This window comes from Benincasa hispida, chromosome 11, assembly GCF_027475165.1.
Source record: "Benincasa hispida cultivar pf3 chromosome 11, pf3_genome.v1.1, whole genome shotgun sequence".
Taxonomy (NCBI): domain Eukaryota; kingdom Viridiplantae; phylum Streptophyta; class Magnoliopsida; order Cucurbitales; family Cucurbitaceae; genus Benincasa; species Benincasa hispida.
The window spans coordinates 71,847,170-71,875,047 of NC_143488.1; the positions used below are offsets into that span (position 1 = coordinate 71,847,170).

Consider the following 27,878-nt stretch of genomic DNA (forward strand, 5'->3'; position numbering starts at 1 on the left):
CCAAACTCGTATTTATATATAAAGAACATAAAGTTGAGGTGGTTCAAAGTGATCGAAATAGTCTAATTAGTTGAAGAAAAGACATATTTTTTTAAATAATATTTTAATTTAAAGGAAAAAAAGGTCCCAAAAGACATGACAGTGAGAGAGAGAGAAAGGGCGTTTATGAAAAATAGGAGATAGTACGAAAAGGAGAGAGAGAAGGAATTGAGGTTTTCGCGTGATCGAATGCATCAATCATTAATTTCAGTGAACAATATATATAAATAAATATATAATCCCAAATAACATACACCTTTCTTTTTTCCCTTTATTTTATTTTACGCTAAATTATTCAAACTATTCCCGAATTTCTATTTTTTGGGTAAAAAATATTCATGAATTTTCAAGTCTTTAAAAAATATCTTAAATTTTCAAAAAAAGAAAAGTTAGAAAATACATTTATTTTTTGTTTTGGATGAAAATCGTTAGTATTTTATGTAAAAAATGCTTTTAGACTTTACAAAGTTTAAAAAATATCCTTAAACTTAAAGAAAAGTTCAAAAATACACTTATGGTATTAAGAAACTATTAATACCTTTTACCTACAAACTTACAACTTCATTAAAAAGGTGAGTTTTGTTTCAATTTGATCCCTATGTTTCAATTTTATTTTCTTATATTTAACCCATCCTTACAACTCTAAAACGACTCATCTTAAAAGTTTTTGAGAAAAATATAATGAAGTTGAAAGTTAAGAGATAAAGTGAAATTTAAAACTTAGTTTTATTTCTAAAAAGAAATTCTTAGTCGGACATTGTATAGTTTTATTTCTAAAAAGAAATTCTTAGTCGGACATTGTATAATGGTTAAGTAATATGAGTATACCTTAGTGACAATAAGTAGATAAAACATTCGTTATTATTTCAAAGGTCGATGGAATTCAATCCCTCGGAATAATTGTTAAATAAAAATATAATGAGATAAACTAAGGTTTAAAATGATGTCCGCGTCTCACTTTTATATAAATCTTGATGGAAATATCAACATCAATAAATATTTTTGAAATAGTTATTAAAAAAAGTTAAAAATCCATTTAAATTAATAAAAAAATATATTTGGTCTTATTATATATTAACATGTTTTTTACTTATATCATAATTAAATCAAGAGGTATTTTCAAAAATAGAAAAATAAGGAAAATTACACAAAATAACAAAATTTAATATTATTTGATAAAGATTAATAGAGACTAATAGAAGTCTATTATTGATACTATCCATTATAGACATAAAAATCTATAAGTATCTATCACAGTATTTTTTTTTTTAACTATTTATATAAATAGTTTGACATTTTTTTTTATATGTATTGCGTTGTTTATATTTTATATTTCGTTAATTTTTTTTTCAATATAAATAGAAATAACGATTCATCCACTAAATCGATAAAAAATCTATAGAAATTTAAGAATGCCCATAAAAATATTAACATATGGATCGAATGGGGAAAAGGAAGACAATTAAATTAATTAATAAAAATATAAAATATTGAATGTTAGTGAGGAAACAAATGAGATAGTTGGAGGGTTTTCACTTGACGTAATGATTGTGATCTATTTCCATTATCAGTCCAATGCTATTACGCTTTGCACTGATTCTTATGCCATTTGACCTTTTTTTTTTTTTCCATTCAATTATAAAAATTATCCTAATTTGTTATTATTATTTTTTTCAATATGGAGCACAAAAAGATAATTAATTCACGTTTAAAATTAAATTGGCTTATTATGTTAAAGTTTAAATTAGGTAAAATTAGCTTTTAACTTTTTTATATAGGGTATGTTTTATAAATTATTTTTAGGACTTATTTATTGCTAGTTTTGACATTAAATTGATTGTTTTTACATAAATATTTGTTAATTGAGTATAAATTGAGCAATTGAAACAAAATGAAACAATTAAAAAGGTGAGGAAAATTGAGTCTAACTTGGAAAGAAAAATGGAACCAACAAATCCAAAGAGGTAGTGTCGCAATATTGCTAAAACTTTTTATCTAAAAAAATAGCACAGTCTTGCGATACTACAACAACTTACATAAATGAGCATTGCACACATTGTGTATTTATATAATGTTATGATCTTAGATAATCTTTTAGAGATACAAATACAATCTTATACTAAACATCAACTTTATCGTTCCTCTACTACATTAAGAATAGAACACATTACATGAGAAAATTATTAACAATCCGATAACAAAAAGTTTGTTTTGAGAAATTTAACTAAATGGTAGAATCTATGGCAAAATATGGAATGTCATGATGACCCATAAAGTATTGATGGAGATATTGGTAAGAGTTATAAAGTTAGTAATATCAAGTTAAGGGAAGATACATATCAATGTAAGAGCGAATATCATAAAGTTGATTGAAAGAAATGTGTGAATTGTTACAACTTGTAAGTGACTTAGCATAGTATATATGAATACAATAGATGGGTAAAGTATATTATCACAAGGGCCGTTTTCAAGTCAAGTTTGATCCGTTAAACATTTAAGATAAGTTATTAATAAGTAAATTACAAAAATTAAATCATCGTGAAAAAAAAAATTCAATAATCAATATAGGAGTAAAGAATCAAATTATCAACCTTTAAAATGATATAGTAACTTATGTACGTAACTATATTCGATAATAGAACCGAGACTAATGTTACAATGAGATGAAAGAGAAAAGTATAGAAGGGGAGAGTGGTCCTTGTTTCGAATTTGGGAAGAAAAAAATTGAGTCACGTGCATGACAACATTATTGCTCTTTTCTTTCTGCCATTTCCACACACATTTTGACATAATTTTCAAAACTATATATTAAATCCCATTTTTTCTGTTTTAACAGACAAATATAAATATATTAAAAATTAATTATAATAAATGGGAAACAAATCCCAATCTGTTGTTATATTTCCATTTCCAATAAAACCCACCAGAGATGAGAAGAGATAAGATTTTATTGTCCAGTTACATATAATATATATATAAATAAATAAATAAATAAATAAATGTAATATGTAAAATTAAAATTATGTATAGTATAGTCGTGTTTGAATTCTGTCCTTTCGATAATATTTCCATGTCTTTCATTCTTTCAGGCAAAGACAACAATTGCCTTCTTCTTGCCTCTCTGTCTCTTTCTTTTTCCCCCTCTCACTTTATTAATCATTCCAAATTCTATCTTCTTCTTTTCTTTTTTTTTTTTAATTATTTATAAATATAGCAAAACGTGTAGTTTTTTATTTTTATTTTTATAATTTTATCATTTAAATTAATTACGTTTTTTAATTTAAATATATGTTATAATCACTATATCGTTGGAATCCTTTATTTAATTTTATATTATAAAAAAGAACTAGTTTTATCCTAGTTGTATAAAATAATGGATAAAGGTTATGTGTATATATAGATAGTTGTATGTGTCTCTATTTAATATCTAGACATTTATAATTTAATCTATAATTAAAAATTCTAATATTTTTAATTAATCTCTTTGAATATTAAAATTGGTTGGATAACAAACTTATATAGTATATTACTTTACAAATTAGTAAAAGAATAGACTGTAAAAAATTGTAATAAAATAACTTTTTTCGAAATTTGGAGGAGAATTTGGAAACTCTTTTAGGTGAGTTTTCCCTTCTGCTAAGTTCCTTCCAATTTACTTACTTTTATCTCATGTAATTAATATATCTATCCATATTATCGGTCAATTTTAATATTTACTACTAGGACTAACTGAAAAATATTTAAAAGATGGATCAAGCGACAATATTATATTTAGATTAGTGATATTACGTGATTTGTTTTATATGTTTTATGAATACTTTTACAATATAACGAAAATTTTGATTCAACTTGGAAGTGAATATGAAATGAATAAAAATATTGATAAAAAATATTAGAGATGTGAAGTAAAATCCAATACTGTGTTCTCATATTAAGGTTTTGATCTCAACATCATGTGTCTGATTGGACAAGTCCCGGAATTCCATCCAAGAAAACGAGAGTAACTGGTAAAGGGAAACTAATTAATTTCTTTTTTTTTTTTTCTTCTTCAATTGGAGATCTTTGCAAATGATGGGATGGGACTTCCTTAAAAAAAAAAAAAAAAAAAAAAAAAAAAATCTATTTATATCCTTGGTATCATTTTAAACCAATGAGTATATTAATTAACACCTTCCTTTAAATGTAGCTCGAAAATTTCATGTGAAACGTATAATTGTTTTAATAAAACTTCTAAATTGTTACGAGTGAATCGATTTAGATCATATTTATTAAGATTACACTTAAAAGTCATCTATGTGTTCAATTTTTATACGTGTGTAGGCTTATTAAAATGTTGGATTAATAAAATGGACAATTAATTATAATTGATGTATGAATAATTTTCAAAGGAAATCTTAATTGATAATCTATATTTTTTTCGAGAAAGATACAAATGGGTCAATAGATGCACCGGAACATCCCAACTAGACTGAAACCCTCTTAGTACCTTTATTATCTGTCAGCTTCATTTATAGACAAAAGATTGGTACAGATAATATAGACATAGGGATAAAGCTTATATAAAAGATAAGGTTGGAGAGAACCCAAACAAAAAGAGAGAAAATATTATACAAAAGCATTCAAGTGTGAATCTATATAAATGGATTCGTTTACAAAGTTTAGCGGTTAATGTTATTGAAGGTGTTAAATTGATACACTTATAAAAATGTTAAATTTAAATCGATATATAATTATGAGTTTAAAGGTTTAAATCAATGTATATAAGAAATTTATTTTTCCTTAATTATTTAGTTGAAATTTGAAGGTGAAAAACCTGAAATTATATATATATATATATATATATATATTGTTAGCGATGGTGTGTTGGCCAAGTGGGAGAGTCCTTGACCACAAGGAAATTGAAAATTATTTAAGGTTAGGGTTAAGGGAGAATCTGCCATGTTGCTTCTTGGGCTTCAAAAATATTCTTAAATAACATATATTATTTATTATTTTACAATATGAGTTTACATACTTTCTTTTAAAATACTCAGATTTTTTCTTTAAAAATATCCAGAGAGTTCATAAATAATTAAAAAATGATTACTTCATTTGTTTCCTGAAATATATTAGAAGATAACAGACAACTTTCTTCATGGGTAGGGGCTTCTTTAATTTGTACTTTTTTTATTAAAAAAAAATTACTTTCTTTTACTTAACTATTTTATGTTTAAGGAAATTTCCATTAATGGAGTGATGTTCTAAAAAAAAATAATAATAATAAAACAATAGTTTCTAAGGTCCATTTAATAACAATTTGATTTTTTGTTTTTATTTTTCAAAATTAAGCATATTTCATTAACATTTCTTACAAAGATTTACATGTTTCTTAAGTATAATGGTTGAATTCTTAGCCAAATTTCAAAAATAAAAACAACTTTTTGAAAGTTACTTTTTTTTAATTATCAAAATTTGACTTATTTTTTAAACCATTGATAAAAAGTAAATAAAAACGAAGAAATTTAGAGGTGGAAGTAGTGTCCATAGACTTGATTTTCAAAAACAAAATATTTCTATATTCCAAAAAATCAAACAAAATATTTCTATATTCCAAAAGTCAAACTCACACACCTGGCCCTTCTCGATTTTAGGGTTATGTCATGTGATTTTTCCAATTGAATCATTTTGAAAATTGTTGTTATTAGAAAATGAATTAGAAAAAAAATGCTAAATATACAATTTTCAGAAAGATATTTAAGCAACTCTAAGTGTCTTCTTCTAGTTAATTCAAGGGCTAGTTTCAAAATATTGGAAAGTTTCCAAGCACACTAGAAACTTCTACTTTGAATGTTTTGATGTAATTAGTATCTGAAAAAAGTTGACATATTGTTCAAAGCTTTGCATTTTATATAATACACAAATGGAAAAGCAAACAATGTTGAACTAGATTAATGATCATATGCTAATTAATTATCAATGAGAATTAATATATATATATATATATATATTGAGTTCAAGAAATCAATTATTGATCATTTTTCAATCACATTTACATAAAATATATGATTAATTAATCAACAAGTTAACATCATCTTTATTTAATGTGTGCCCTATACATTAGTATCTTGTTAAAAGGATAAACAATAATCAAGGTAGAAATCATAATAAATAGTGGGTTGGTTCATTAATTTCTAAAACCACAAATTATTTTTTCAAACCTAATTTAGGGTTTTTATAAATATATATAATGTTTATTAATTTATTTAGTTCACTAACAATTGTCAAAGTCAGTTAACTCAATGGTAATTGACATGATTTTTCTCCTTAGAAATTAGAGATTCGATCTTTCATCCCACAGTTGTTGTACTAAAAAATTCATAAACATTTCAAGTAAATTTAAATTTCAAAGCAAAATGATACACACAAAGTTTACTCATTTATTCATTAGTCAATATTGAGAAACAACCCAATAATATTGTAGTACATACTACCATAATTCATTATTTGATATGTCATGAATGATTTATTAATTTATTATTAATTTATTTCGTAGATCCTAGGTAATTCTTTTAAGTACTACTTTAATACGAATAAATGACTATTATACTACAATTTCTAGTCGATATTTATAAAAAATATAAAATGCAACTTTCAAGAAATGATGTCATGGAAGCATTCGAGAGACACCTACAAATTTGTGACCGTAGTTTCATTTAATGCATTATTTATTATAACATCTGATGACTTCCATGCCCAAATATCACAGCAAACCGCAGAGATAGAGAGATTGTTGCTGCTGTCAGTCACATCGTGATAATCTCTTTGAATAATTTCTTGTCTTTTAAGATTTTCGAAAAAAAATAAAATATATCGATATTACTAAACTTTGACAAATATTTGTTTATCCTCATCAATTTTCGGAACTGTATCAATTTAAACTTTAAACTTTTATAAATATATTAATTTAAACCTTAAACTTTCATAAGTTTTTCCAAATAAAACATAATGGAGGGTTTATATCATTAAAATTATAAAAGTTCAGGGTTTAAATTGATACACTAATAAAAGCTTAGGGTTTAATTTAATACAATTATTAGTTTGAGGTCTAAATTGATACAACCCCAAAAGTTCAAGGATTAAATTGATACAATTATTAGTTTAAAATTTAAATGATACAACCTTCAAAATTAAGGAGTATAAATTGATATTTGCCTATAATTTTTTAAAAAAAATATTATTTCACAACCCGTCACAATATGAACGTGGATGTGGATTCATACAAATTCGAAATCTCGTTGCAATTTCTCTTTCTTATATCAAACTGTACATGCATAATTATCAATCCTATTTGTGATGATCTCTTCGAATAATTTCTCGTTTTTAAAAATACAGAGGGTGAAATTAGGGTTTTTTTTTTTGTTTTTTTGTTTTTTTGGGTGTTAATAAGAGATTGGTGGCATTAAGAGTGTTGAGATTTGTTAAGTTCAATGAAACAAGACAAAGGTAGATTATTGTGTTCTAAGGGTAATGTATCAAAATCCAATGGCGATTCGAATTTTTCTGTTTGTTCCCCAACTCTACTCTACGAATCAAACATTTGGAATATTAAATTTAACACAACTGGTTTTCATTTCATTAATAAACAAATAACTTTGATACAACCCGTCTTAGTGCATTGTTGATTTTATAGTTATTAAAATAATTATAAGATTCTTATCTCATGTTTTGACTCAATGAATATACATACAAACTTGTTTAAATAAACATATATCAATCTAATCTTATTAACACAGGGTTTAAATCAGATGTCGTGGGATCACAATACATTTTTTTAAGGTCCAAGTTAACATTATTTTCATCCTCTAATTTTGAGTTTATACTTTCAAATCAGCTTATGCGTTTTTCATATAAATCTTTAAATTAATCCTTTAATGTTAAAAGTTTCTATAGAGAAAATTTATAATAATTTTTCCTTCCTATATTTTAGTAAAATAATCCTATTATATGTTATTTCTTGCATGAAAGTTATTATAACTATTTAATCAGAATCAAAATAAAAATTATGACTAAATTAAGACCGTTTGGGAAGTACAAGGATCAAAATAGAATGAAACTTTAAAAGGGGACTAAAATAATATTTTAACAATTTTCAAAATTGTGTTTTCTACTTTTATTTTTGGAATTAGAATCAAAATGAAAATTATAAATATGTGATATATTTAAACTCATGTTGAGTATGAGATGAGAATTAAGTTAAATATACATGGAATAGAAAAAAGAGAGAAGGTATAGTAATATCATGTAAAATTTTTCTCAAGTGATTAAAATATTACATAATCAACTAAAAAAAGAGAGATGAACCAACCAAATATAAAATTATTTAAACTAATACATTAGACACAAAAGTGATAAAAGAGAATCTAATTAATTAAATTAGTAATCAAACCATTGGTCGTTTTGTATTGAGAGAAGGAATATCATACACATGTTGAAACATGTATTTAACTTTTTTTAATTATTGATTATCAGATAATTAGTAAATGCAGGTGGTCATCCCAACTAAATTGATATAACTTTTAGAATCCTAAGTATATTAAGTTATCTCAAAACATTATTAAATAAGTTAATTGGACTTAAAAAGAAGGGGTCCCATCTAAGGATAAGGCCTAAATTTAAAGAACTATATAGAAACTTAGATAAAACTAACTACAACTTTAAGAAAAACAATTTTGAATAATAAAAATATTTTTTGGAAACACGAAATGTCTCCACGAATCTCATAAATTCATATGAATTTTAATCAATTCAATAGAATTTGAGAACATTTAGAAATTTTGTATGGCTTGTATAATATGGGCAATACCAAAGATTTAAACCAAATTAGAGAGAATAATTAATAAATATTAAACTCTATAAATGTGATTAAAAAGCAATGGTGGGTGGTTGAAGCAAACAAATAAGTGTGGTTTTTGTGCAACATTCAGTTTTTTTTCTCCTTCAATTTCACATGAGTGGTCACATACAAACACAAGTGTTTCTTCTAACAGAACAAAACTCTGACGTGGATGCCACGTGGCCCTTATGATTCTTTTTTTAAAAAAATAAAAGGTGGTAAATAGTTGTAGGAAAAAGAAATAGTGAAATAAATAAATAAAGATATTTTAAACCCTTCTTTTCAAATATTTTTAGCTTTGATTCATTTTGGTATTTTGTTTTTTCTAATTTAAAAAAGTGACCATTTTGACCTATTCATTTTCATTAAAAATATTTTCTTTTAAGTTTAAGAATAAAAATGAATCGAAGTTAAAAATAAATATTTTAAAAATATCGAGATTAAAATAAATAAAGTTAGGACTAAAAAATAAATAAATAAAGGCGGAGTATGGAACAAATAGTATTTTTGTTTCCTAAAAAAAAAGAAAAAGAAAAAAGAAAAAAGAAGAAAGTAATATTTTTAGGGCATAACTACATAAAGTAGAAATGGGGAGGTGAAGTGTAATTGAGGGCCTGCAGTTTGGCCCGAAATGGCTTCTTCCAGTTCCCACCCGATCCGCATGCGAGATACCGGCCACTTCTGGGCCCACTCTTTAATGCACACCGGGCCCACCAGATCTTTCCAAACAATAATAATTTATATATATATATATTTTATAGAAAATGCGAGTTTATGCGTTTGAACAATGTTTGTGTTAGCTAAAAATATATATTTAGGTCTCATTTAATAATCATTTCGTTTTTTATTTTTTTTTTGAAAATTAAATCTAAAAACATCATTTTCATCTTTAAATTTCTTCTTTTGTTATCTACTTTTTACCGATGATTTAAAAAATTAAGCTAAATTTTGAAAACTAAAAAAAATATATAGTTTTTAAAAATTTGTTTTTGTTTTTGAAATTTGACTAAAAATTCAACTATTGTACCTAAAAAAGATGCAAACCATAGTAAGAAATGAAAAGAAAATAGATTTGATTTAAAAAAAAAAAAAAAACAAAATGATTATCAAATGAATCCTTAACTATTTGATTCCTATATTTTTTTTTACATTTGTGAGGATTTAGTCCAAAGTATGTAACAATTTAATTATACTTTATATATGTTGCAAATTAATCTTTCTTTTTAAGGTAAAGCATTGACTTTTATTATATAATGACTTAGTCCATATTAAAATTATTAGTGCAATACAATTACATATAAACTAATGCAAGATTTTAACGATTGATTTATGAACGATACTATGGAAGTGTGTATGTTAATAAAAATGTGGATAAGAAAATTAAAAACAGTTTTCATTGATTTCTTCAAAAAAGAAATCATCGAAGTGTTTTTAAAACTAAAAAAGGGTCGGTTTCGTTCGTCAAAAAAGTAGGGGAGGATGGGCAATTGGACAAGTGACACGTGGTGAACAGTGGATCGGTAAGTGTTTTAAGATGTAGGGTTGTGATTAAGTGGGACCATTTGTGGTAAAAGAAAGGAAAGTAATAAAATGGTCCCTTTGCGTGTGCCGAATTGACATTGTTTTTTTTCCATTTTTGTCAATTCTCAATATATTTAGAATAAATATATACAATATGATTCCATTAGATATTTGAATTTATGTAATTTCATCTATTTTATATCAAAATCTTTCCATCAAATCTTCATTTCAATAATGCATATAGAATCATTATGTGGTAGGAAAATGACATGACATTCCAAGCATCTCTCCGCACATAACTCTTAATAATTTTTGTTTGTTTAAACATGTATAGAAATGTAAATCTTCTATTTCAAAATACATAATATATGTCAATTATAAAATATAAAACGAGTTGGCTATTTAACTTTTTTTTTTTTTAAAAAAAAGAAATAGAAGCAACTCAACCAAAAACTATACTCATTTCATAAATAGTTGAGGTAAACCGTTCAGACTCAAAAAGACTCATCCTCCATCTTCTTTAGAGAAGGTCGAAGAGAAATTTCCAAAATAACACAAAAAATTTTCAAACTCATTCTCCGCATGCGCTAGGTAGTGGACAATTTTGTTCTCTGATCTCAAACACAAAACAACAAACCCAACCTGGACCACCTCATACAAGGAGATAATCTCCTCAGTAAATCTAGATAACTCCAAAATATCACCCCCACTCGATTAACTATGTTTATCGTATCAATACAATCAAATTCTACAATCAAAGAAGATGATTCATACAAACTAATTCGAAAAGGAAAGCTAGACAAGCTTTTAACAACAACTAGAGCTTCAAGGTTTTTGAGTAGATAAGATATAAAATTTAAGTGATGATATCTCACCAACAGAGTTATAAATTCAAGAAACACGAGTGAATTTTTAAAATTAGGCATAAATATTTGACAAGAAAAAAAAAAGCATGAGCTCATATAAAAAGTTTAGGTAATTAAAGTTCCAAGAAGGACATTCTACTATGTTATTTATTTATTTTTAATATTGAGATAAACTATTTATTTTCTTATCCAAAAACTCACGTGTCATTTTACTTTCTCCAATTTTTTATGCAAGATGGTTATGGTGTAGATTTGAACTTCCTACTTTGATGAAAGAAGTCTATTTCAATCACGGTTGAGATATGTTCATTTTGACCTTCGAATCTTACTTCAAATTTTAATATAATCAACTAGTTTAATACTCACTAATAACTTTATATCACATCACACATCTTTCCTCAATTTTGTCCTAAAAAACAGAAAAATTGTTAAACATAATTTTTGAATGTTGAATTAGATTATGAGAATCAAACTAAAAATTTTTAGGTGAACATAAAAATTTAAATGACAATTTAAATAAGATGATATATTTTATTATTTTTTATTTTTAATTTAACATGTGAGATAGATTTAAACTTTTAATATTTTGATCAAAGATATATATATCTTAATTAATTGAACAATGTTTGAAATTCAAGTAGGTATATTATATCAATGAAAGGATGAATTGTCATAAAATCATATTGGGTAAGATGAGATTGTTTGGATTGAGACCAAGTGTGAGTGGAAGAGAATAAAGGGAAGGTAAGAACAAAAAGCCCACAAAGTTGGACTTTATTTTTATTTTTATTTTTATTTTTATTTTTATTTTATGATTATTTTAAAGTAGAAAAAGAAGAAGAAGGAAAGGGGTTGTCTTAATCTCTTGTGCCTAACTTGGCAGAAGGAGGTGAGGAGTGATCAAAGTGATCAAAGTGATGACCACCTGAAAGCTAAGTCACTTTCACCGAAATAATAACAACAATAATAAATAAATTATAAATTATAAAAATTGTGGGTCATTTTCTTCCGACTCAAATTCACCCAAATTTAGTTTCTATCATTCCCCTTCTATTAGGAAATGTGTAACGATCTAAGAGTAAAAGAGATACATAAATAAATCAAGATCACATTCGAATGATAGGGATCCCAAAGACACGAAAACATGGTTAAAAAAGACTTAAATGAATTGAAAGTTACTATTTATTACAACAATGTGCACTTTCTTTTTTGATGACTCAATCATAAGAACTTCAAAGTTAAGCGTGTTTAGCTTAGGTCAATCTTATATTAGATAACCTTCTAGGAATTTTCCTAAGATAATGTGGGTGAGGACAAAACATCCTGAAAGGACCCATGTTGAGGATAGTCTTCACTTTAACAAGAAGTTCAAGACAAGCAAGGAGTGCCAGATTGCAGGGGATCTAGGAGAATGCCAGGACCATGAGGTGTCAAATTTGGATTTCGAATCCTGATCTGAATCTTGGATTTGGGGTGTTACAAAATGATTTTCTTACCGGCTTATAAATGAAAGACCATATTTAAAAGGGCTTCATTTATGTTTTGATATTTTTAATATGTTTATTTAATAGTTTTTTAGTTTAATAATTAATGATAGAGATAATAATCAAACTATCAACCTTATAAATGAATAATACTCTCATTTTACAAAACTCATTAAAGTTTGAATTAGATTAGAAATAAGATATATAATTCAATTTTACATATTTCTCCTAAATGAAATATCCAATAATTGTTTTTTCAAAAAAAAAAAAAAAAAAGAAAGAAAGAAAGAAAAGTACATATAGAATAAATTTTGGGGTCATACTTCTAGATGACTAATATTTTAGTCTTGAAATATGGTGAGGATTAGTGAGAAAATGTTAAACCTTTTCATGAACTAACAATTTAAAGAACAAAATCTTATATTCGTAGATTTGATTAAAAAAAAGATAAGAGGTTTAATGATTGCAATCTAAAAGTACCTCTAAAATGGGATTGACATAGTTGACCAATCCATCATTATGAAATAAAAAGCTATTTGACATAGAGCATAGGTGCTTCATGACACCTCTTTCCTTAGGAATCTATAACAATCTTATGAACCATTCAATTTTTCTTTTCATTTACTACAAAAATATTGTTTCTATAATCATCTTAAATTAGGAATGACAAATGGATAGGACTATGATAACTAAATTATAATGGAATGAAGAATCTTTAATTGGATCGAAGAAGAAAAATGTTATGATCTTTGTATCAATTTTTCTACTGTTTATGTGTAATAAATTACAGAGAAAGTCAAAATTTGATACTAAGTAAATGATTGAAACATGTTTTATGACAAGTATGTCAATTGTACCCTTCAAATGTCACAAGAAGATGCTATATTATGGTACCAATGTCAAAGAAGACTTGCTATATTCCATGGAGAGTTGCTACATTCTTGCTTTGTACAAATTTGAAGAAGCCCAAGCTACTTCTCCAAGCATTTCTTTTCTTTGGTGGAAATGCTTTTTGGAAACTAAAGGCTCCCAAACAAAGTATAAGTGATTTTTTTTTTTTTTTTTTGAAAAAAAATGAAATTTGTCTCAAATGCTTTGCTGACATACATAATTGTTACAAAATGAAAAAGACAACTTTCTCCAAGTCAATTATAATCTATAACTCACAATTCAATTAGAACACGAAATCTATGCTATATATAAAACGAGATATGATGGGAGAATCTTTACATCTTCATTTTGTCCTTGCATCTTTTAATAATTCTTATCAAGGTGTTTATATGTGAAACGATGTTAATATAAATGAAACTTTTACGATCAAACTGCTGAGATATGTCTAAACGAACAGTCACATCATTTGTTCTATTACAATTGTTTGGGTCAAATTGGTTATATGACGGAGTGATTTGTGATCTAAACCGTAGATATGAACCATCACCATCTAATTGAGAACATATGTTTGAAATGATGGTAACATTGTTTGCCTCCTTACAACTATTTCGATTGAAGTGGTGTATCATTATATATATGGGTGTGATTTAGACTATAGATATGAAACATCACGATTTAATGGTGTAGACTTCCAATTTCATGTCCAATAAACCTATGAATAGGCCAAAGACTTATTAGACACAAAATTGAAATTAAGAGATTTATTAGATACAAAAAGCTTAAGGACATGTTAAATATTTTAAAAGTTTAGGAACCTACCTAACATAAAATTGAAAGTTAAAAAATTTATTAGACATTTTAGAAAGGTTAGAGACAAACAAACACAAACCTCAAAAGAAAGGACCAAATTTAAAATTTTATCCACCCAAAAAAAAAAAAAAAACATATAAGCTTAGTTTGGAAGAAGATAACATCTCACCATTGTGGAAATATATGATGAGAATTGTTATTATACCATTAAGTAATAAAATTACAAACTTAATATCTCATTATTCAAAACATTCAAATATTGAAGAATTCAAGTAAATTATGTACAAAATTATGAGAGAATCATTTGGTGGCTTACCTGAATGGCTTGAATAATCCTTTTGGAAAACCATAAAGTAGAAAGAACCTTCTTCTTCTTTCATCTTATGAGTGGGCTATGTGTTTGGGCCTTTTATATAAACATGGGCCGGATTAATATTGGGCCAAGTCCAAGTAATATTGTGAAAGCCAATCCTGAATGATATTGAGCTCCTGCTTTCTCACATCTTTCAGCCATTTTGGATCTTCAGGATTAGAGAATCTCAAGTCTACATGATGAGCTCCTGTTTCATTCCAAATATAAAAATTTAAAGGTAATTTCATTGGATAACACTTTTAGGGATAATAATTAAAGGTATAATAACATGTTTAAAGAATTGATAGACTCTTAGTAATATGGTCTATTATTGATAAACCCCTACTAGTGATATGGACTATCACTTATATATTTCGAAAGCAAAATCTAAATTTTGTTATATTTACAAATTCTTCTGCATTGTTCTATATTTACAAATACTTTGGGTCTAATTACTGTATTCGCAACGAAACTTAACTTTAAATGGTTTGTGTTTGTTTCTAAGTTAGCAATAAAGTGAAATAATTATGGTCTCAATAGATTCATCAAAAAAAAAGAGAGAGAGATAACATATCAATACTATGACAGCCAAACTAAGTTTATATATATATATATATATATATATATATATTGATGTGATGAATGCTAACCTTCCTTTGCCACAATGGCTATTATAGTTGAGGATATGTTTTTCAGCACTCTGAAGACAAAGCATCAAAAGAAAATGACTAAAATGTTAACATTAAGAGCCAATTGTAAGCAATTAAATAAGAATTGCCATAAAGATATGTATAGAAGGGAAAGAGAGATAAAGAGTTACCCTCCACCACTCCAAGGATCTCTCAAGCCATTGAAGAAGATTATGTTGCTTCCAAACCTTTTCAGAACTCTCTCAATATTCTGCATCAATCTCACTTACAACTTACTTTTCTGCCCATGTTTAGATTCTAATTAAATTTCCATAATTTAGTGAAACATTTAGGTCTCGTTAAGTAACCATTTCGTTTTTTGTTTTTATTTTTAAAAATCTTTGAAAGCAAAATTCAAATCAAATGAATGATCATATATCGTCAAGTTTCAATTTTGCCACCAACAATTTGAAATTACCAACCAAATCCATATATATATATATATATTTTAATTCTCCCTCTTAGACATTATAATAAAGGTTCTTAAGTAACAAAGCAGAAGAAATTTAGGAAAAATAATGAAACAATATGTATACATAAGTAGTGTGTTTGGGTTTAACTTGTCAAATGTTAAATGTGGTGTATTTTAAAAAAAGAATTTAAATAAAAATGATTTTTTTTAAAAACAATTTTTTCTATAGTCATTCCAAACAAACTCACAGAGGTGGAGAATTGAATCACTAACTTTTTATTAAAAGAAATTAAAAGTTAAACCTTTCTCTAGTCCTGTACTCTTTAATTTGTGATAGTTTATGTCTCGTTTGTTAATTATTTAGTTTTTAGTTTATGTCTCTTTAATTTTCAAAATTTAACTTGGTTTTTTAAACAATTGGTAAAAGATAAATAGCAAATGAAGAAATTTAGAATTAGAAATAATGTTTATAGCCTTAATTTTCAAAAACAAAAACAAAAAAACAAAATAGTTACCAAACGGGACTTTAATTTTTGAACCTTAGTTAATCCATACCAATGAAAAACTTTTTAATCCATACCAATGAAAAACTTGTTATAATGGAGCAACCTAATCTTTATAGTTTATAAACAAATTTAGCCCCTAATTAGTTTAGATCTAACATATAATAACTTCTTTTCATGATAGAAACTAAATAAACCTTGTTTAAATTTTTTGAAGTATAAATACTAAATTTAGCTTGTTATAAAGTAAAGTATGGTGACTAATTAAATTGAATAACTTTAGTATACTTCATCATTCCTAGGGGGACCCCGGTTCACAAACAAGGATTTCTTGACCCTGGTCCCAACTGATAGACAAGATAGCAAATAATGGGGTAGAGACAAAGAAGAATGATGGTTGGTAATCCATGTCTAAGCTAAGAAGTAAATGGATGGGAAAGAAACTTACATGGCCCCCATAGTGTGTGGGGATCCAAATACGACGAGGCTCCACGTTATAGAAGCGTTTGCAGAAATGAAGTCGATCTGCAAAGTGCCATGTTGAAGCTGGAAATATGCTTTCTTCTGTGTTACCACCCGTTGGCAATATCATCTCCGTACATGCCTGCACTCATTCATACACATAATTCAGATTTGGATTATCCAATTCTTTCCAAAATCTGCCGAACTTTGCTAATTTCAATATGGCCCTTCTTCTAATATCACTCCACTCAACGGTCTTTCTTCCCGTCTTTGTCATATTGCCTCCAAGTTGTAACACAATTTTATGTCAGTTGAATTGTACTCATGTTAGTCATTCATTTTGAGATTTATAAAAATGATGAAAACTAAATTTATATAGGTAGGAAAGTCCATGACTTATTTTTGGAAGTCTAAAAGAGATCAACCCAACTTTTTGAAAATCTGTCTTTTTTTCACATTTTGCTTATAACATCATCGGATAAAATTTTACTAAAATAACAAAAAATGCAAGCGTGATGGGCTTTGCTCCTTAATTCTCACTCCTCACTCCAAGTCTTACCTTCTTCCTCTTTCAATCTATAACTTTTTTTAAGAAGGAAAGAGATTGGCAAGAACCAAGAAGTGAAAAAAATTATGGTCAAAGAAAGGAGAGCGATTGTGAATTGAGGAGTGGGAGTGAGATAGGGGAGCAAAATTCATCATATGTGCATGTGGTAGATAATTTCTTTAAGCTTAGAAATTTTCACCTGACGCAGGTAGAAGGTAAAAAAACAACTTCGATGATCAAAAGTTGGGTCAAATCTCTTTAAACTTAGAACTTCAATGAATGTGGTAAATAATTTCCTATTTCATGTACCTTATGTTATATCAAGAAAATCTTAGTCAAGCAAATCCTTTAAAATGAAATGAAAATCAATAAGATTGGGGAAGAAATAAATAAAAGATTTCCTTCCATTTCAAAGAAAGTGTAGTCTTATTTTTTTATTTAGAGTAGAAAAGGGAAAAGAAAGTGGAGTGTAAAGTTTTCTCTTCACATGAAAAATGTTGGCAATAGGTTGCGTAAAATCTCATATTCAATCAATATTTTGACCCATTTATAGCACTTTTTTGACATTGGATACACCAAACATCACATCATTTTCCATCATGTATTTGTCTTTATCACTGCCAAATCCTTATTTTACCTCTCTAAATTACTTCATTTGCTTAAGCATATCAAATCTTAAATGTACATTTACTCCTTTTCCGACTTCAATATTTTCAATATTTTCAAATTTATTTTCCTCCGCATCATCAATTTTTCAAAACAACCATCATTCATATGGATGTCATGTAATAATCATAATATTAAATTTATGAGACAGGTTAATATTTATACATTTTGAAAGTTTATATCAAAAGAGGTAAATCGTCATTTCAATTATATCATATAAAAAAAAACATAGAATGCTACTAGAGTAAAATGTTCATTTATTAATTTAACTTTTTTTCATATCGACATGGATATTTTCGTTGACATTTTTTTATAAAAGTTTAGTTCTCCACATTTTTGCCAAAAACAACATTTTAAACCTAAGTGATAATTCCTTTTTTCATTAGTAATTTAAACTCCAATGGTTGACATTTAGAATCAGATCTTATATGACAAGTGTTTGAATATATAACCTCTTGAACTAACTTGTTCTGATACCATCTTAAATCGTCGATTGACTCAAAAGGTTAAGCTAGTAGGTAAAGAAAAAATTAATCTTATACCATCTAATAAAGGATTTGAGGAAGATATTCAACCTTAAAAAATGTTAATTAAACGATGACTTTACTTAGCTATACCATTAAAATATAAGATGAAAATTTTACTAAACTTTGAAAACACACAATAGAAAAGAAAAAAAAAAGTTGAAAAAACAATATATATAATAAAAAGAAGGGAATGATATCTTTTTGATCCCTAAGTTTTGGCTTAGTTTCTATTTGGTCCATAGGTTTTAAAATGTTACAAATTTAGTCCTTAAGTTTTGGAATTTGTTTCACTTTAATTCCTAAGTTTCATAATATTACAATTTTACCTTCAAGGTTTGAGTTTTGTTTCAATTTGGTCACTAGGTTTCAAGATTTTACATTTTTAACCTTAATTTTTCATTTAATACTCAATTTCAATCATTGACAATATTTTTTTATTAATTAATAATAGTTATAAAGTGAAATTTTAAATTTAATTTAAGAGTGATAAAAATAGTAAAACTTAAATTAATTATAATTCTTTTAACGATTTTAAATTATCAATATAAATTAACTCTAAAGACGAAAAGTGAGTATTTAGTTAAAAATTGAGGTTAAAAATGTAAATCTTGAAATATAATGACCATATTAAAGCAAAATTCAAATGTCAAAAGTAAAATTGTAGCATTTTAAAATTTAGAAACTAAATTGAAATCAAACTCAAAATTTAAATATTAAATATATAATATTTTAAAATATATAAATTAAATAGAAATTAGACCCAAAAATTCGAGAACCAAAAAAAAAAAGGAGAAGGAAGAGAAAAAAGAGAGGTGAAAATAAAAAGAACCTGCCAAGTCCAATCTCCAAGATCGTGAGGATCAGAATCATCGTCGAGATCAAAACACGTGGCGGTCCCAGTGTAGTTATAATAGACGTTAGCCGCACCATACAACTTCGCAAACGTGTCGTTCCCAGTCGTTGGATCGTCAATCGCCTTGCACATCTGCACCATTCATTCCCACAACATTTTTTCTCTTTCATTTTATTTTTATTCATTTTCCTTAATGCAAATATTATTATCATACTTTTAGTTTTAAAAAAGGGCTGTTCTTAAATATAAATATTTTCATGGAATATTTTTAAAATTTCGTTGTCCATCAATGTAATAAATAGTGATTTGAAAAGTTATTTCCAACAATTTTGTCGTTTAAAATAGTCACCCTCTAAAAAATAGTTAAATAAAAGAAAGAGTAAGAAAGAATGTTATACCTGTTTAACTGGATAAGCTGGCAGGGGATTTAAGAAATTAGAGGGCGTGGGATAATCGGTCATTGCTGTGTACAAAATTGCAGTATACAACCAATTTTTAATCGATTCTGACTCCGCCTCTCTGAATTAATACACTCATTGCATATTATTTTTTTCCCACACATATATATTTAAAATAAGTACGTTATATTATAAATAATAACAATAGTCAAATAAAGCACTTACATAACAAATAGATAAAATTATTAGGAAATAAGTGTGCATTTCTTTTAACATGGAAAATAAATTCTAATTAAATTAATCTTTTAATAGTTGTTAGTACGAGAGAAATTTAATTGGTTAAGATTTTATAGTTTTGATTAAAAGATTAAGGATTCAAATCTTTACGATTATTAGATTTAAGAAAAATTGCTCTTTGAAATCATCCTTAGCTACAATTTCAGAAGAACTTTCTATATTTAAGAAGAAAAAGAGATGGTACAACATGAGAACTTCATTTTTATTCCAAACATTTCTATAATAGTTTTTTAGAAAGAAACAATATTTTATTATTTTTATATATTTCCTTTAAAAGCAACTCTGTAAGGAATGATTCATGTGTTTTCTAATATCTATCACTTTATCACTTTAATTAAAATAAACAAAAAGGTTATACAATACATTGTCTCTAGAATACTTTTATTTCTCTAGTTTCTAAATTTCATAAAACTTCACATTTAAACTTTTAAATCATTTCCTTTTGTATTTAGTATTGTCAACACTATAACGAGTCAAACATAATTTGACTAGCCTAAATTTATTCTAATTTTCATTGTAATTAATTGTTTGGAGTATATGTTACAATAGTACTAAAATTTTCTTTGACATATCATTAATAATACTAAATATTAATAACTAAAATTAAATACGAACATTATTCAATATTAAAAAAATGTAGTTAAAATAATATAAAAAATTTCACAGATAAAAAAAAATGTCAAATTATTTACAAAAATACAAGAAAAAAAACATTAATAAACATTTATATACTTCTATCAGTGTATCACATAATATCAATGATAAGTTTCTATCAGTTTCTATCATCGGTAGACACTAATAGACTTCTATCAGACTCTATCAAATAAGATTAAATTTTACTATTTTGTGTAAATAATTTTTTTTTTAATTTTTGAAAATTCATTTAAAATTTAAGGATTAAATGAATACTAAGCTTAAAAATAAGTAGAAAGTAAATTTATAATGGTAACTTTTTTTAAAAAAAAAAAAAAAAAGAAAAGAAATAATGGAAATATAAAAGCATTGAAGAAATGATATTGAAAAGAGAGGGAAAGAGAAAAAGGATACATCTAGTAAAAAAAAAAAAAGAAGTAAAAGTAAAATAAACTTACTTGCAAAATTTGAATGAGTTACGAAGCAACTGGGGGCCTCCTGGCTGGTTTGAAGTAATATCAATCTGCTGCCATGACCCTTTAATCACTCTGTAACAGTTCTGACTTTCACTCTGTACAAATTTCCCCCACACGCAATCACTTTCATATTATCTATTTTTTCGTTCATTAAATTAACCTAGTTTAGTTCATAAATTTTTAAGGAGAGACGGTTATTAAGTATGAATTTAATAAGTTTGAGTTTTTGAGATATAAAATTATAGGATAAAGTTTCTCAATAATTATGAAAAATAATTAAGAGGAGAAGATGAAGTCGTCCATAAATGTGAAAAGTAGAGATAGAGAAGAAGATGAAATTACCAGTTAAATATGTAGAAAAAAATGGAAAGATGGAGTTAATCGATCAATATATAAACTTTAATGGTATTTACTATTTAAATTGAGTTATTTATACCAACTTAAAAAGTTGGTGGGCAAAATGACTCTATAAAAACTCCGCCATGAACTAAAAAAAAAAAAGAATTATCAAGTCTAATAGATTTCTATTTTGTGTTTATGATCTATAAATCATTTGAAAAATTAAAAATAAAAAATCACTATAAACTCATGATGTTAAATCAATTTAGACCATAGATTTTCAATTAATCTCTATTCAATTTTGCTAATTTACTTACTAATTTTAATAAAAAAATAATGTTAAAATCTTCGTAAACTCGTTCATTTCAATAAAATAAAATTTTAAATAAAGTAAGTTTGATCAATGCACAAATTAACTATTTAATAACTTTGCTAAAGATCATAACTTTCAACAATTTTTTTTTAGTTTTATTGTTGTTTTTTCTTTCAAACTTAATCAATTTCGTATCGTACCTACGTTTTATAATTCATTGAACAGATAAAAGTAAACTTAACGACATTTGAAGCAAGAACTTATTAGAGAGTTAAAATTACAATACTTTCTAAAGTTTAAATCTAAGATTGCAATACTTATACAAGTATATGGTCCAATTTGATCCAATCGAAATTTAGGTAAAAATTGCTTTTTTCTTAAATATTTTAAAAAATTCACAACTCTAGTAGACACAAAATGGAAAGAGTTTCTTAGACATAAAATTCAAATTTATATATAATAGATCATTACCTTTTAAACATAAAATTAAAAGCTGGAGACTTTTTAACCACTTTTCAAAGTTTAAAAATACAAATTCCAAGGTTTAGGGAATAGATTTGTAATTTAATAATTTTTTAAATACGTCTCTATAAAGAGGGTTTTTTTTGGTTATATAATTAGCATTGTTGTCGTTTTAGTTGTTTTGTTATTTGTGTCGCAATGTTGATTGGCATATTCGTTAATAATTTGTTGCTATATACAAAGACACAAAGCATGTGAGGTTGTTCTTAATTGAATGTAAGATGATTTTTAATTATATTTATAGCTCTTAGCTTTCAACCTCAACCCCAATGTTACATCATCATATTATTACGGGACCACATTTCATTTTTTATTGTTTACATTATTCTTTTCTTTCTCAATTCACATTAATTCATTTTATTTTCTATATTTACTGTCAATTTGTTTCAACATCTTTTATCTCCTTTTCATCCAGTTTTCAAAATTATTCTCTTACATTTAGCTAATTACATCATGTCACTTTTTTTTTTTTTTAATAGTTTTTTGAGGAAAAAAAATTGTATTAGCAACATAATAGCTTGTAAAGTTCTTTAAAGTTGAAGGGTAAAAGTTTGGATTTCTCCATCTACCTATGCAGTTAAAATTAGCCTAAAATATAAACTTTAGTCCCTAATATTTTGACAGTTTTTTTTAATCTCTTATGCTTTGACTCATTTTTTAAAGTTCAACAACAAGTGAAAACAGTCGAAGCTTAGATTTTTGGGATGGTTGAAAATATCGCAATCAAACTCAGAATATTTATAAATATAGTACGATGCAAAAAAATTTGCATATATAACAAAATTTAGGTTTTGTTTTCGAAGTCTATCAGTAATAGATCATATCACAAGTGAGAGTTTGTCAGCAATAGAGTTTATCACTAATTGATTTTGCTATATTTACAATTTTTTAAAAATAATATCATTACACTTAATTATTATTCCTAAAAAGTGCCACCCAATTTAATTATCTTAAATCCTTTTTTTTTTTTTATCAAAGACACAAGTATTGACCAATTGAATTATACTTAAGTTAATTGATAATTTCTATGACATGTTTTTTCTTAGACTATTTTCAAATATAAGAATATGAACAAAAATATTTATAAATATAGCAAAATATCACTAACTGTTTGCGATAGACTACGATAAACTATTATTTGTGTCTATCTATGTCATGATAGACATAAATAGTAGTCTATCGCGGTCTATAAAAAATATAATATACTATTTTACTATTATTTATCAATATTTTTAGCAGTTTTATCATTTAAAATAATTTCTCATTTTTGATGTAGCATTATGCCAGGTCAATTTTAACATTCATTGTTGAAAAAGTATTCCAAATTGAAAAGGAAAAGTAAAGAAGAGAGGGCAATTTGCCAAAAAGAAAAGTAAAGAGGGGAGAGACCTTGAAATCTTGGGTGATGATGTTGGTGAAGGCATAAGGAGAAGTAATGTTTTCAAGCTGAAGAATGGGAGCAGATGATGCTAAAGCTCCAATGGCAACGTGAGGGTATTTCAGTCTAAACCATGCTGCCAGCACTACATTACCCACCAAAGCAAGAGTAGATGTAATAGGGTTAAAAAAATACACTTTTTTACCTTAGTTACTCCATATCTTTTAAATTTGTAACAATTTAATGTCTAAAATTTTATAATAGAGGTAGTTGCAAATATAATCGTTAGTCCCAAAATATTTGTAAATATAGTACAATACAAAAAAATTTTACAGATATAGCAAAATTTAGATTTTGCTTTCAAAGTCTATCAGTAATAGACTTTATTGCGAGTAGGAATTTATCATATCATATCACTGGTAGGAGTCAATCAACGATAGAATCTATCACTATTAGATTTTGTTATATTTGCAATTCTTTAAAAATGTTGCTATATACTCAATTCTTATCCTTAAAAGTACTACCCAATAAAATTACTCTTAATAGTATGTAAGGATTTAGTTCCTATCGCAAAAAGATATTTTTAAGATTTTGTTAAATATCATTTACATAGTACCAATTGATTAGGAATCAAATTAGTTTATAAACTACAAAGACTAAATGTTATGTAATGAAAATTGACAAGTAAGTTTAATGAGTTTTTTTATGGTAAGGATTAGATTATTACATATTTAAAAGTATAAGAACTAGATTGCTACAAACTAAAGTTCAATGACTATATTATTATTATGTGAAAGTTCGAGGACAAAAATGTTTTTTCAATCATGTAATATATAATGATAAATGATAAATATTAAATAATATGTACAATGATCAATAGAACAAGAAATGTCTAAAAGATGATTGTTTAATTATTTTTAAGTAAATAAATAATTTAAGCATCATTCAATTACTTAAGATAGATGTTAGATGTTTGAATCTTCGGTACAAGAAGTTAAAAACTCCCTTTGTTAATCACCTTTTTTTTTTTTTTGTTTAAACATTTAAATTCAAATTGAAGGATGATACTATATGCTAATAAATTGTTGATGACTCAGGCTATGGCAAGGATGCATGACAAATTTTAGTAAATATACATCTATATAGATTAAAATAACAACAATATTAACGATAATAAATTAATTTTAATTTTTTTTTTTTTAAAAAAAGCTCAAAATTAAGAACTTGAATTTAAATTTATTTCAAATTAAATAGTTTATAATAGATTAAAATTAAAATTAAGAACTCCATGGCAATTCAAACAATGGTCTCCTAAGAATTTACCCATAGAAATTAAACAAAGAAAAAAAGAATTCAATGGCGTGATGAAATCAAGAAAGTGGAAAGTAAATCGAGAATGGCGATTGACTTACTTCCTCCGTAAGAGCCGCCAAAGACCAGAACCGGCGAATCAATCGCCGACAAATTCTTCTTCAAATCGGTGATCAGAGTTGCATAATCGGCCAACGCTTGTGTGGAGCTCAGAAATCCAAGCGTACTCGAATTACTATTAGCCACATCTTCATCTCCCCCAAACGGAATCGATTTCCCGTAAAATCTATGCTGCAACACAAAATCGGTAGAGTTTGCAGATGAACAGAGAAGAAATTAAGGCAAAAGGAAAAGGAAAAAAGAAGAAGAAGAAGAATAGAAATTGGATCGTGTATACCTCGATGAAAACGACGAGGGCACGGAAATGAGGAGCGGATTGGAGAAGAAAACCGGTGTTCTGTGCAAACCATTCGATATTACCTTCGTTGCCGGTGTAAACGAAGATGGGAGCATTCTCGGCGGCGCCGCCCCAATAGGTGTGGTTGATGAGATACCTTTGCTGAAAGGATTGGTAGCTTATGGGATTGAAGTTAAAGTGGTCGAGGATCTGAGTGAAGAAGTTGGTGCGGTAATGGCGGAGGGAATCGATTGGGGGATTTTGAGGGCGGAGAAGGAGGGAAGAAGAGAAGGGAAGGGGGATCTTGGAGAAGGAAGAAGAGAAATGGAAGGAAAGGAAGAGGAAAAAGGAAAGGGAGAGGGAAATGGATGGAGCGGCCATGGTTGCAGAAGATCAGTGAAGTTTGTGCCAATTGCCATGTGCGGGCAAACAGTTAGATAAGTGGGAGACTCGGGAGTCAGAGCACAAAAGTCCATTTCTCTTGGGTGTACTTATCTAATCATTGCTCTACGTGGTGTGTGGCTTAAACCTGGGTTTAAAAGAGGTTCGTAGGGATATTTAAAAAAAAAGGATTAACAAAAACTCAAATGGTGCAGTTCAGATTGAGCCATCAAATCATTCGGGTTTAAATAAATAAAAATTTTATGAGTTGGACTCGTTTATTGATTCACCTAATATAATCCAAACCAATACGAATTTATTATTAACTTTAATATATATATTTTTTATTACTTATAACACAAATATTTATAAATATATTGATTTTAATTTTATTTAATTCTAATATTTTTTTGAATAATTTATTCTTCAACAACTTTTAAAAAGTCATTATATAAATTGAAATTGAACTATTAATCTTGATTTAATATATGAAAATAATTAAATTATATTTTTATATATTTATGTTTTGCTTCTTTTTAGAATAAAATTTTAAATAAATGACCTGATTAACTCGAACTAACCAAACCCAAATATTTCATAATTGGGTTGAATTAAGTTTATTTTTCTAATAGGGGTTATTTGAAACCGAATAATTGGGTTGGGTATAAAAAGTCTTTCAACCCAACCCAACTCATGAACACCCTAATTAGGCTGAAAGACAGATTTATCACTGAATTAATTAATGATATTGATACTATGTCAATTATATATATATTATAAAGAGTATAAAGTTGAGGAGGCTCGAATCCACTTAGATTTATACTAAATCCACCAATTACTCTTACAGAAATTACTAACCATCTATCTCAATTTGACTCACAATTTTATTAATATCTATATCTATACTATATACAAATATGGATGAAGAAAAAAGTTTCTTTTGACAATTTTATTTTTGTATTTTTATTGTTTGGACAGTAATATTATTGTGCTTTCATGAATATGCTAATGATATGTTTGGGAATAATTCTGAAATAGTTAAAAAACTTAAAATCACTTTTTTTTTTTTCATTTTTAAATTCACTCCAAAATATGCTTTTAATCATTAAAATTTAATTTCGATGATACGAAAATTCCATTTAAAAGTGTGACATTAAATATTAAATTTATGTTGCGTGATTAAGGGCATGTTTTCTAATGATTTTAAACATGATAAAAGTGATTCTAACCATTTCAAAATCACTCCCAAACATGCACTTAACCATCCTTATTATGAGGTATTTGGGAGGCAAGGAGAAGAGTTGTATACTTTTGAGGCTCACACGATAAGGAGTTAATAAGATAAAATTAAGTAATAGTTGCAAATAGCAATCTGACCTACAATATTAAAAGATATAGCACAATAAGAAATTGTAGACATAGCAAAATTTAGATCAACTCTCGGAGTCTATCAGTTATAGATTATATCACTGCTAAAAGTTTATTAGTGATAGGCATGAGTCAAAAAATTATTCTAAACTTGTCAAGTTATATCAATTTTAGTTTGAATCCTACACCTTTATTGTATATAAAATAATCAATTATTATTAATTTTTTTGAAAGGCATTGTAATTAAAGTGTGGGGTGAGAGAATCGAACCTCAAACCTCGAGGTCGATAATATGAAGTATGAATACTATATCAGTTGAACTATACTCTTGTTGGCAATAATCAATTATTTTCATTTATCTATTAATATTGCTATTATTAAAAACCTAACCGACAGGATTGCCTTTTTAAGCTTTAATTTTAATTAGTATTTTTGTGCATTTAATTAATGTTATTTACTTCTAGAAAATTCTTATATGATAAGCATAACTTAAAAAGACACAAGTATTTAATTTGTGACTAAAATCAACCTGACTCAATTTGCATAATATTTATATCATCGACTTTAAAAT

The 27,878-nt window shown here is 26.5% G+C and overlaps 1 protein-coding gene across 3 annotated transcripts; it reads right to left on the reverse strand.

Moving 5' to 3' along the window:
- Positions 1-14,629: 14,629 nt before the first annotated feature.
- LOC120090439 (uncharacterized) lies at positions 14,630-26,089 on the reverse strand. Of its 3 annotated transcripts, none has more exons than XR_005485541.2 (10): positions 25,559-26,089; positions 25,263-25,452; positions 23,862-23,995; positions 21,281-21,393; positions 19,893-20,013; positions 19,471-19,626; positions 16,888-17,043; positions 15,656-15,765; positions 15,486-15,535; positions 14,630-15,043 (listed from the first exon to the last, which is right to left on the reverse strand). XR_005485541.2 is itself a non-coding variant. In XM_039048105.2 (10 exons), exons 1-10 carry the CDS (start codon positions 25,672-25,674, stop codon positions 14,913-14,915), a joined length of 1,242 nt encoding a protein of 413 aa, XP_038904033.1. In that variant the 5' UTR covers positions 25,675-26,089; the 3' UTR covers positions 14,630-14,912. The 3 variants fall into 3 exon arrangements, 2 of the variants coding, with proteins under 2 accessions (XP_038904033.1, XP_038904032.1); XM_039048105.2 differs by having other exon boundaries at positions 15,656-15,735; positions 25,263-25,447; XM_039048104.2 differs by having other exon boundaries at positions 15,656-15,735.
- Positions 26,090-27,878: the final 1,789 nt, after the last annotated feature.